Below are 12,186 nucleotides of genomic sequence, written 5' to 3' on the forward strand. Positions count from 1 at the left end.
TTTCTGGGTTAACCCCCGCCCTCCCAGGATATTTTTCCGGGGTTTTTTGGGTTAACCCCCGCACTCCCGGGATATTTTTCGGTTTCCCGGGATATTTCTAGGTTAACCCCCGAACTCCCGGGATATTTCTGGGCTAATCCCCGAACTCCAGGATATTTTTCCGGGGTTTTTTGCGTTAACCCCCGCCCTCCCGGGATATTTCTGGGTTAACCCCTGAACTCCCGGGATATTTTTGGGTTAACCTCCGAACTCCCGGGATATTTTTGAGCTAACTTCCAAACTCCAGGATATTTTCCCCGTTTTTTTTTTGGGTTGACCCCCGCCCTCCCGGGATATCTCTGGGTTAACCCCCGAATTCCCGGGATATTTTTGAGCTAACCCCCAAACTCCAGGATATTTTTCCGGAATATTTCTGGGTTAACCCCCGCACTCCCGGGATATCTCTGGGTTAACCCCCGCCCTCCCGGGATATTTTTGGGTTAACCCCCAAACTACCGGGATATTTCTGGGTTAACCCCCGCCCTCCCGGGATATCTCTGGGTTAACCCCCGAACTCCGGGATATTTTCCCGGGGTTTTTTGGGTTAACCCCCGCACTCCCGGGATATTTCTGGGCTAACCCCCAAACTCCAGGATATTTTTCCGGAATATCTCTGGGTTAACCCCCGCACTCCCGGGATATTTCTGGGTTAACCCCCGCACTCCCGGGATATTTTTCGGTTTCCCGGGATATCTCTGGGCTAACCCCCGCACTCCCGGGATATTTTTGGGTTAACCCCCGCGCTCCCGAGGTATCTCTGGGTTAACCCCTGAACTCCCGGGATATTTCTGGGTTAACCCCCGAACTCCAGGATATTTTTCCGGGGTTTTTTGCGTTAACCCCCGCCCTCCCGGGATATTTCTGTGTTAACCCCCCCCCTCCCGGGATATTTTTCCGGGGTTTTTTGGGTTAACCCCCGCCCTCCCGGGATATTTTTGGGTTAACCCCCGCTCTCCCGGCATATTTTTGCGTTAACCCCCGCTCTCCCGGGATATTTTTGCGTTAACCCCCGCCCTCCCGGGATATCTCTGGGCTAACCCCCGCCCTGCCGGGCTGTTCGCGGCCGCTGCCGCCCCCTCCCCAGGTGCTGCACTGCGCGGGGCACATGCGCACGTACGCGGGGGGCGCGGGGGCCGCGGAGCCGCCGCTGCGGTGCCTGGTGCTGATCTGCGAGGCCATCGCGCACCCCGGGGCCATCGAGGCCCCGCTGGGCTCGGGCACCGTGCTCACCCGCCACTCCATGGACATGAAGTTCACCTACTGCGACGATCGGTGGGTCGGGGGGACACCCCTGGGGACCCCCGAGACGGCCATGGGATGGCTGAGACCCCCCCGGGTTTTGGTTTGTTAAATGACGTAAGGAGAGCGCCCCCAAAAATCCCACAAATCCCTCTAAATTCGGCAGTCTCAGACCCCAAAAATCCCACAAATCCCCCAAAACCTGGGACCCCCAAGACCCCTGGGATCCCTGGGTTTTGGGTTTGTTAAATGCCGTAAAGATAGCACCCCAAAAATCCCCAAAACACCCAAAAATCCCACAAATCCCTCTAAATTCGGCAGTCTCAGACCCCAAAAATCCCACAAATCCCCCAAAACCTGGGACCCCCAAGACCCCTGGGATCCCTGGGTTTTGGGTTTGTTAAATGCCGTAAAGATAGCACCCCAAAAATCCCACAAATCCCTCTAAATTCGGCAGTCTCAGACCCCAAAAATCCCACAAATTCCCCAAAACCTGGGACCCCCAAGACCCCTGGGATCCCTGGGTTTTGGGTTTGTTAAATGCCGTAAGGAGAGCGCCCCCAAAAATCCCACAAATCCCTCTAAATTCGGCAGTCTCAGACCCCAAAAATCCCACAAATGCCCCAAAACTTGGCAGCCCCAGACCCCAGGATCCCCGGGTTTTGGGTTTGTTAAATGCCGTAAAAATAGCACCCCAAAAATCCCAAAAATACCCCAAAATTTGGCAGTCCCGGACCCCTCAAATCCCCCAAAACTGGGCAACCCCAAAAATCCCGAAAAATGGCTCTAAATTAGACTCCTCAAATCCCAAAAATACCCCAAAATTTGGCAGTCCCACACCCCTCAAATCCCACAAATCCCCCAAAACCTGGGACCCCCAAGACCCCCTGGATCCCTGGGTTTTGGGTTTGTTAAATGCCGTAAAGATAGCACCCCAAAAATCCCCAAAACACCCAAAAATCCCACAAATCCCTCTAAATTCGGCAGTCTCAGACCCCAAAAATCCCACAAATCCCCCAAAACCTGGGACCCCCAAGATCCCTGGGATCCCTGGGTTTTGGGTTTGTTAAATGCCGTAAAGATAGCACCCCTAAAATCCCCAAAACACCCAAAAATCCCACAAATCCCTCTAAATTCGGCAGTCTGAGACCCCAAAAATCCCACAAATCCCCCAAAACCTGGGACCCCCAAGACCCCTGGGATCCCTGGGTTTTGGGTTTGTTAAATGCCGTAAAAATAGCGCCCCAAAAATCCCACAAATCCTTCTAAATTCGGCGGTCTCAGACCCCAAAAATCCCACAAATTCCCCAAAACCTGGGACCCCCAAGACCCCTGGGATCCCTGGGTTTTGGGTTTGTTAAATGCCGTAAAGATAGCACCCCAAAAATCCCCAAAACACACAAAAATCCCACAAATCCCTCTAAATTCGGCAGTCTCAGACCCCAAAAATCGCACAAATCCCCCAAAACCTGGGAGCCCCAAGACCCCTGGGATCCCTGGGTTTTGGGTTTGTTAAATGCCATAAAGATAGCACCCCAAAAACACCCAAAAATCCCACAAATCCCTCTAAATTCGGCAGTCTCAGACCCCAAAAATCCCACAAATCCCCCAAAACCTGGGACCCCCAAGACCCCTGGGATCCCTGGGTTTTGGGTGTGTTGCACCCGGTAAAGGCAGCACCCCAAAAATCCCAAAAATCCCCCAAAATTTGGCAGCCCCAGACCCCAGCATCCCCGGGTTTTGGGTTTGTTAAATGCCGTAAAGATAGCACCCCAAAAATCCCACAAATCCCTCTAAATTCGGCAGTCTCAGACCCCAAAAATCCCACAAATCCCCCAAAACCTGTGACCCCCAAGACCCCTGGGATCCCTGGGTTTTGGGTTTGTTAAATGCCGTAAAGATAGCACCCCAAAAATCCCACAAATCCCTCTAAATTCGGCAGTCTCAGACCCCAAAAATCCCACAAATTCCCCAAAACCTGCGACCCCCAAGACCCCTGGGATCCCTGGGTTTTGGGTGTGTTGCACCCGGTAAACGCAGCACCCCAAAAATCCCAAAAATCCCCCAAAATTTGGCAGCCCCGGACCTTCAGAATCCTCTGGGACCCCCCGGTTCTGAGCCCGTTACACTCCACAAAAACAGCACCCCAAAAATCCCACAAATGCCCCAAAACTTGGCAGCCCCAGACTCCCAGGATCCCCAGGTTTTGGGTTTGTTAAATGCCGTAAAAATAGCACCCCAAAAATCCCAAAAATACCCCAAAATTTGGCAGTCCCGGACCCCAAGACCCCCGAGTTCTGAGCCCATTGCACCCCACAAAGCCAACAACCCCAAAAATCCCTAAAATCTCCCAAAAATCCAGAAAACCTTACAAATTCCCAAAAACTCAGCAACCCCCGATAATTTTGGGGTATCCCATGTTAATTTTGGGGTATCCCACATTAATTTTGGGGTATCCCATGATAATTTTGGGGTCCCCCCGATAATTTTGGGGTGCAGGACCGGGGAGGTGGCCGGGTCCTTTATGGGATTTTAGGTGTGGGGTCACAGTGATGTTGGGGTATCCCCCCGATGTTTTTGGGGTGCCCCCGATGTTTTTGGGGTATCCCACGTTAATTTTGGGGTCCCCCCGATAATTTTGGGGTGCAGGATCGGGGAGGTGGACGAGTCATTTATGGGATTTTGTGTGTGGGGTCACAGTGATGTTGGGATGTCCTCCCGTGGTTTTTGGGGTATCCCACGTTAATTTTGGGGTCCCCCCGATAATTTTGGGGTGCAGAATCGGGGAGGTGGCCGGGTCCTTTATGGGATTTTGGGTGTGGGGTCACAGTGATGTTGGGGTATCCCCCCGATGTTTTTGGGGTGCCCCCGATAATTTTGGGGTATCCCATGTTAATTTTGGGGTATCCCATGATAATTTTGGGGTCACCCCCGATAATTTTGGGGTGCAGGATCGGGGTGGTGGCCGGGTCCCTTAAGGGATTTTGGGTGTGGGGTCACAGTGCTGTTGGGGTATCCCTCCGATGTTTTTGGGGTGCCCCCGATAATTTTGGGGTATCGCACGTTAATTTTGGGGTGCAGGATCGGGGAGGTGGCCGGGTCCTTTATGGGATTTTGGGTGTGGGGTCAGAGCAATGTTGGGATGTGCTCCCGGGGTTTTTGGGGTATCCCATGATAATTTTGGGGTCCCCCCGATAATTTTGGGGTGCAGGATCGGGGAGGTGGCCGGGTCCTTTATGGGATTTTGGGTGCGGGGTCACAGTGATGTTGGGGTATCCCCCCGATGTTTTTGGGGTGCCCCCGATAATTTTGGGGTATCCCACGTTAATTTTGGGGTATCCCATGATAATTTTGGGGTCACCCCCGATAATTTTGGGGTGCAGGATCGGGGTGGTGGCCGGGTCCCTTAAGGGATTTTGGGTGCGGGGTCACAGTGATGTTGGGGTATCCCCCCAATGTTTTCGGGGTGCCCCTGATGTTTTTGGGGTATCCCATGTTAATTTTGGGGTCCCCCCGATAATTTTGGGGTGCAGGATTGGGGAGGTGGCCGGGTCCTTTATGGGATTTTGGGTGCGGGGTCACAGTGATGTTGGGATGTCCTCCCGGGGTTTTTGGGGTATTCTATGTTAATTTTGGGGTATCCCATGTTAATTTTGGGGTCCCCCCGATAATTTTGGGGTGCAGGATCGGGGAGGTGGCCGGGTCCCTTAAGGGATTTTCGGTGTGGGGTCAGAGCAATGTTGGGATGGGCTCCCGGGGTTTTTGGGGTATCCCACGTTAATTTTGGGGTCCCGCCGATAATTTTGGGGTGCAGGATCAGGGAGGTAGCCGGGTCCTTTATGGGATTTTGGGTGTGGGGTCACAGTGATGTTGGGGTATCCTCCCGATGTTTTTGGGGTGCCCCCGATGTTTTTGGGGTATCCCATGATAATTTTGGGGTCACCCCCGATAATTTTGGGGTGCAGGATTGGGGAGGTGGCTGGGTCCTTTATGGGATTTTGAGTGCGGGGTCGCAGTGATGTTGGGATGTCCTCCCGGGGTTTTTGGGGGTATTCCATGATAATTTTGGGGTCCCCCCGATAATTTTGGGGCGCAGGATCGGGGAGGTGGCCGGGTCCTTTATGGAATTTTGGGTGTGGGGTCAGAGCAATGTTGGGATGTGCTCCCGGGGTTTTTGGGGGATCCCATGATAATTTTGGGGTGTTTTTGGGGTGCAGGATCGGGGAGGTGGCCGGGTACCACCCCGAGGAGCTCCTGGGCTGTTCCCTGTACGAGTTCGTGCACGCGCTCGACTCCAACACCCTGAGCCGCAGCGTCCACACCCGTGAGTGCCCCCAACCCGAAACCACCCCAAAACCCCCACCCGGGAACCCCAAAATCTGCCTGGGAAACCCAACGTTTCCAGGGGAACCCCAAAATCCCCTCAAGAACACCAAAGTTTCCAGGGAAAACCCAAATTCCTCCAGGGAAAACCCAAAACCCCCTCGGGAATCCCAAAATCTGACCAAGAACCCCAAAATCTGACCAAGAACCCCAAAATCTGCCCAGGAAGCCCAACATTTCCAGGGGAACCCCAAAACCCCCTCGGGACACCCGAAATGCCCCCTGGTGGCCCCCCAATGTCCCCAGTTCCCAAATGTCCCCATTGTCCCCAATGTCCCCAATCCCTCAATGTCCAAAATGTCCCCAATGTCCCCACTGTCCCCATTGTCCCCAATGTCTCCAATGTCCCCAACCTCCCCGATCTCCCCAATGTCCCCATTGTCCCCAATGTCCCCAATCCCCAAATGTCCCCATTGTCCCCAATGTCCCCAATGTCCCCAATCCCTCAATGTCCCAAATGTCCCCAATCCCTCCAATGTCCCCATTGTCCCCAATGTCCCCAATCCCCAAATGTCCCCAATGTCCCCACTGCCCCCTGATATCCTCCAACACCCCCAATGTCCCCGATGTCCCCAATGTCCCCACTGTCCCCAATGTCCCCAATGTCCCCCAATATCCCCAATGTCCCCAACACCCCCAATGTCCTCAATCCCCCAATCCCCCCAGTGTCCCCAATCCCCCCGATGTCCCCAATGTCCCCAATGTCCCCAATGTCCCCAATGTGCCCAATCCCCCCAATGTCCCCAGTGCTCAGCAAGGGCCAGGCTGTCACCAGCCAGTACCGGTTCCTGGCCAAGCGCGGGGGGTTCCTGTGGGCGCAGACCCAGGCCACCGTCATGGGCGGGGGGCGAGCGGCGCCCGAGGGCATCGTGTGCCTGCACTTCGTGCTCAGGTGGGGACATTTGGGGACACTGGGGACACTGGGGACATTGGGAACATTGGGGATGTTGGGGACACTGGGGACATTGCGGGATTGGGGACATTGGGGACATTTGGGGATATTGGGGATGCTGGGGACACTGGGGACATTGGGGACATTGAGGGGATTTGGGACATTGGGGACATTTGGGGATGTTGGGGACACTGAGGACATTGGGGACAGTGGAGGGGATTGGGGACATTGGGGACATTGGGGGGATTGGAGGTGTTGGTGACATTGGGGACATTGAGGGGATTGGGGACATTGGGGACATTGGGGACATTGGGGATATTGGGGACATTTGGGGACATTGGGGATATTGGGGGGACATTGGGTACATGGCGCCCGAGGGCATTGTGTGCCTGCACTTTGTGCTCAGGTGGGGACATGGGGACACACTGGGGACATTGAGCGGTTTGGGGACATTGGGGACATTTGGGGGATTGGGAACGCTCGGGGGATTGGGGACATTGGGGGATATTGGGGACATTGGGGATAATGGGGACATTGGAGGGATTGGGGGATTGGGGACATTTGGGGACATTGGGGGCATTGGGGGATTTGGGGACATTGGGGATAATGGGGACTTTGGAGGGATTGGGGGATTGGGGACATTTGGGGACGTTGGGGGCATTGGGGGATTTGGGGACATTGGGGATAATGGGGACATTGGAGGGATTGGGGGATTGGGGACATTTGGGGACATTGAGGGTGTTAGGGGACATTGGGGGACATTGGGGGGCATTGGGTACATTGGGGGCATTGGGGACATTGAGAAGGATTGGGGACATTGGGAGGTCTCAGAGAATATTGGGGAAGGGTCGCGGGGGGACCCCCAAAATCTCACCTCGAGATCCCCCAAAACTCCTCTTGGGGGGGATTGGGGACCCCCAAAACCCCACCAGAGACCCCCCCCAAACCCCTCTTTGGGTGGTCCCAAACCCCTATTTTGGGGGGTGGTCTCGTCCTGACGCCCCCTCCCCAAACGCAGCCGCGTGGAGCAGCGCGGGCTCGTTCTGTCCCTGGAGCAAACGCAGCGCCGCGAATTGGGGAGGGGGGCGGCGCCCCCCGGCCCCCGCCCCCAACCCGCCGGACACCGTGCTGGACCTGAGCCTGGGTGCGGACTGGGATGGACTGGGACAAACTGGGAGGGACTGGGGTGTACTGGAGGGACTGGGAGGGACTGGGACAAACTGGGAGGGACTGGGATGGACTGGGAGGGAACTGGGATGGACTGGGACAAACTGGGAGGGACTGGGAGGGACTGGGACGGACTGGGACGGACTGGGAGGGACTGGGATGGAACTGGGAGGGACTGGGACAAACTGGGAGGGACTGGGACGGACTGGGAGGGACTGGGATGGACCTGGGATGAACTGGGATGGACTGGGATGGAACTGGGACAAACTGGGATGGACTGGGAGGGACTGGGAGGGAACTGGGATGGACTGGGAGGGAACTGGGATGGACTGGGATGGACTGGGAGGGACTGGGATGGACTGGGATGGAACTGGGATGGACTGGGAGGGACTGGGAGGGACTGGGATGGACTGGGAGGGACTGGGACAAACTGGGAGGGACTGGGATGGACTGGGAGGGACTGAGACGGACTGGGATGGACTGGGACGGACTGGGATGGAACTGGGATGGACTGGGATGGACTGGGATGGACTGGGACAAACTGGGATGGACTGGGAGGGACTGGGATGGACTGGGACGGACTGGGAGAGGGGTGGGGGGGGCAGAATTTGGGGGGTCTGGGAGTGGTCCCGAGGGTCCTGGGGGGACCCAGGGTGGTTTTTGGGGTCTCAGAATAATTTGGGGATATTTCCGGGGGTCTCACCCCGTTTTCCCCCCCCAGACCTGGGGGTCCCGGGGGTCCCGGGGCTCCTGGCCTTCGTGCGCCCGTCCCACGTTCCCGAGGCCGCCCTGCAGAGGGACCCCCGGCGTTTCTGCTCCCCCGAGCTCGTCCGGCTCCTCGCCCCCATCTTCGACCCCCCCCCGGCGACCCCCGCCCCCCAGCGCCGCCCCCGCAGCCCCTCCCCGGTCAGTGGGGCCCAAATTTGGGAGGTTTTGGGGCTTTTTTGGGGTTTTTTTTGAGTTTTTTTGGGGTTTTTTTGGTTTTTTTGGGGGGGTTTTTTTTGGGGTTTTAGGGGGATTTTTGGGGGGAGGAGTTGGATTTTTTTAAATGGGGTTTTGGTTGTTTTTTGTGGGGGGGGTCTTTGGGCTCAGAGGGGTTTTTGGAGGGGATCTTTGGGGTCTTGGAATTGTTTGGGAGGGATCTTTGGGGGGTCTGGGGTTTTTGGGGGGTCATGAGGGGTCTTGAGTTGTTTGGGAGGGGGTTGGGGTCTGGTGGGGGGGGGGTTGGGAGGGTCCTGGGGAGTCCTGGGATTTTTTTTGGGGGGGTCTTTGTGGGGAGTTCTGTGGGTTTTTTTGGGATCATGGGAGTTTTATGGGATTTTGGGGTTGTTTGGGGGGGGGGCTTTTGGGGTCTGGGGGGGTTTTGGGGTCAAGTGGATTTTTTTGAATTTTGGGGTTTTTTGAGGGGTTTTATGGGGTTTTGGAGTGGTTTGGGGGGGGATCTTTGTGGTTGTGGGGGGTTTTGGGGGCTCTTGGGGGGGGTTTTGGAATTGTTTGGGGGGGTTTGGGGTCTTGGGATTTTTTTTGTGGGGGGGGGAGTCTTTGAGTTCTGGGGTTTTTTTTTGGGGGTCTGGGGTTTTTTTGGTCCGGTGGGGCTCTAGAATGGTTTTTTGGGTCAGGGGGGATCTGGGGTGTTTTTTGGGGGGTTCTGGGAGGGTCCTGGGGGTCGGTGGCCGTGCCCCCCCAGCCCCCACGCGCTGCTGCAGGTACAGAAGATTTTTGGGGGGAGCCGCAGCCCCGGAACCACCCTGCAGGTAAAGGGGGGGGGAGACGCTCCTGGGACCCCAAATCCCAATGGGAGGGGACCCCAAATCTCAGCCCGTAAATGGGAGGGGACCCCAAATCCCAACCCCAAATCCTGACCCCATAAATGGGAGGAGACCCCAAATCCCAATGGGAGGGGACCCCAAATCCCAACCCCATAAATGGGAGGAGACCCCAAATCTCAGCCCATAAATGGGAGGGGACCCCAAATCCCAATGGGAGGGGACCCCAAATCTCAGCTCGTTAATGGGAGGGGACCCCAAATCCCAACCCCAAATCCTGACCCTATTAATGGGAGGGGACCCCAAATCTCAGCCCATAAATGGGAGGGGACCCCAAATCCCAATGGGAGGGGACCCCAAATCTCAGCCCGTAAATGGGAGGGGACCCCAAATCCCAATGGGAGGGGACCCCAAATCCCAATAGGAGGGGACCCCAAACCCCAGCCCATAAATGGGAGGGGACCCCAAATCCCAACCCCGTAAATGGGACAGGACCCCAAATCTCAGCCTGTAAATGGGAGAGGACCCCAAATCCTGACCCCAAATCTCAACCCATATATGGGGGGGACCCCAAATCCCAGTCCCAAATCCCTACTCCATAAATGGGAGGAGACCCCAAATCCTGACCCCAAATCCCAGCCCATAAATGGGACCCCAGATCCCAACCTCAAATCCTGACCACAAATCCCATCCTGTAAACAGAAGGGGACCCCAAATCCCTAACCCAAATCCCACCCCATAAATGGGAGGGGACCCCAAGTCCTGACCCCTAATCCCAGCCCATAAATGGGAGGGGACCCCAAATCCCTGCCCCGAATTCCAACCCATAAATGGGGGGTTGGGACCCCAAATCCCGACCCCATAAATGGGAGGAGACCCCAAATCCCAGCCCATAAATGGTTCTGGGGGGAATCCCAGATATCATCCTATAAATGGGAGGAGACCCCAAATTCTGACCCCAAATCTGACCCGAAATCCCATCCCATAAATGGAAGGATACACCAAATCCCAACCACACATCCCAAACCCCAACCCATAAATGTGACCCCAAATCCTGACCCCAAATCCCAAATCCGCCCCCAAATCCCGACCCCAAATGTGACCCCAAACCCTAAATCCCAACCCATACATGGGACCCCAAATCCCATCCCATAAATGGGAGGAGACCCCAAACCTCAAACCCCAGACCCAAAACCCCAAATCTCAAATCCCAAACCCCAAATCCAACCCCAAATCCCATCCCGTAAATGGAAGCAGACCCCAAATGCTGACCCCATAAACAGAAGGGGGCTCCAAATTCCAACCCCAAACCCCATCCCGTAAATGTGACCCCAAACCCCTGACCCCAAATGTGACCCCAGACCCCAAATGAGACCCCAGACCCCAAATGTGACCCCAAACCCCAGATGAGACCCCAGACCCCAAATGTGACCCCAAACCCCCCCGCACCCCGTTATTTTCGCAGCCCCCCGCCCTGGACCTGGCCATGCTGGCCCCCTACATCCCCATGGACGGCGATTTCCAGCTGGGTGGGGCCGAGCCCCAGAGGGGGCGGGGCCTGCGTCGCCCGGGCCCCACCCACAAGACCGAGGCCCCGCCCCCGAGGCGGCCCCGTGCCCGCAGCTTCCCCGGGCGAGGCCCCGCCCCCTCCCGGCCTGGCCACGCCCTCCCGCGATGGGGCAGTGACCCCGCCCTCGGCCACGCCCCGCGGCCACGCCCTGCTAGGAAGAGGTGGGTGGAGCTTGGCTGAATTAATGAGGGGCGTGGCTTGGTTGTGGACGGGGGTGTGCGCATGGCCTGTTATGGTGTGGTTATGGGCGTGGCTTTTAAAGGGGGTGTGGCTTGGAAGGGGTAAAACTTTTTTTGTGATGTGGGGGTGTGGTTTGGGAAGGGCGTGGCTGTAGGCGTGGCTATGGGTTGTGGGTGTGGGTGTGGCTGTGGGGTTTGGGGTGTGGCTATGTGAATGTGGGTGTGGCTGTGGGTGTGTGGGCGTGGCTATTACGTTGTGGGCGTGGTCACAGCTTTGGGGATGTTGCATAGGCTTGTGGGCGTGGCCATGGATATGTGGGTGTGGCTGTGGCTTGTGGGCATGGCTGTGGAGGTTGTGGGTGTGGCTTGGAAGGGTGTGGCGTGGATAGGCGTGGCCATATGGTTGTGGGCGTGGCTACAGGGCAGTGGGCGTGTCTATACATTGTGGGCGTGGCCTTGGGTGTTATAAGTATTGCTACAGGTTGGTGTTGTGGGTGTGTCCATGGGGTTGTGGGCGTGGCTATGGGCTATGGGTGCGACAGTGGGCATGGCCTGTTTGGGTGTGTCGGTGGGCGTGGCCAGTGTGTTTTTCGCTCTGAGCATGGCCTGGGAGATTGTGACTGTGGGTGGGTCATGTGTGGGTGTGTCAATGGGTGTGGCCTGTGTGGGTGTGGTGGTGGGCGTGGCCTGTGTGCTGTGGGCGGGGCCTGACGCGTTCCCCAGGCCGCGGGAGCCGAGCCCGGAGGATCCCCCCGGGGCCCCCCTGAAACGGGCGGAGCTGGACCCACAACTGCTGGTACGGAAATGTGGGGAGGGTACGGGGGGGACATTGGGGACATTGGGGACATTGGGGGGCATTGGGGTCAGGGCGGACGTTGGGGACATTGGGGAGCACTGGGGACAGGGGGGACACTGGGGCGGACATCGGGGATATTTGGGACATTGGGGACA

At 56.8% G+C, this 12,186-nt stretch overlaps 1 protein-coding gene across 2 annotated transcripts in view; it reads left to right on the forward strand.

Moving 5' to 3' along the window:
* The window catches only part of HIF3A (hypoxia inducible factor 3 subunit alpha), a 30,968-nt gene that overhangs the window by 16,728 nt on the left and 2,054 nt on the right, over window positions 1-12,186 (forward strand). Inside the window, exons 6-13 of one of the 2 annotated variants that reach the window (XM_074533925.1) lie at window positions 1,124-1,311; window positions 5,496-5,602; window positions 6,409-6,553; window positions 7,572-7,678; window positions 8,442-8,626; window positions 9,427-9,474; window positions 10,952-11,217; window positions 11,959-12,031. In XM_074533925.1, coding sequence (XP_074390026.1) covers window positions 1,124-1,311; window positions 5,496-5,602; window positions 6,409-6,553; window positions 7,572-7,678; window positions 8,442-8,626; window positions 9,427-9,474; window positions 10,952-11,217; window positions 11,959-12,031 — 1,119 coding nt within the window. Of the gene's footprint in view, window positions 1-1,123; window positions 1,312-5,495; window positions 5,603-6,408; window positions 6,554-7,571; window positions 7,698-8,441; window positions 8,627-9,426; window positions 9,475-10,951; window positions 11,218-11,958; window positions 12,032-12,186 lie in introns of those variants that run through there. The other variant, XM_074533924.1, reaches the window with a different exon arrangement.

This window comes from Zonotrichia albicollis, unplaced genomic scaffold (genome assembly GCF_047830755.1).
Source record: "Zonotrichia albicollis isolate bZonAlb1 unplaced genomic scaffold, bZonAlb1.hap1 Scaffold_170, whole genome shotgun sequence".
NCBI lineage: Eukaryota > Metazoa > Chordata > Aves > Passeriformes > Passerellidae > Zonotrichia > Zonotrichia albicollis.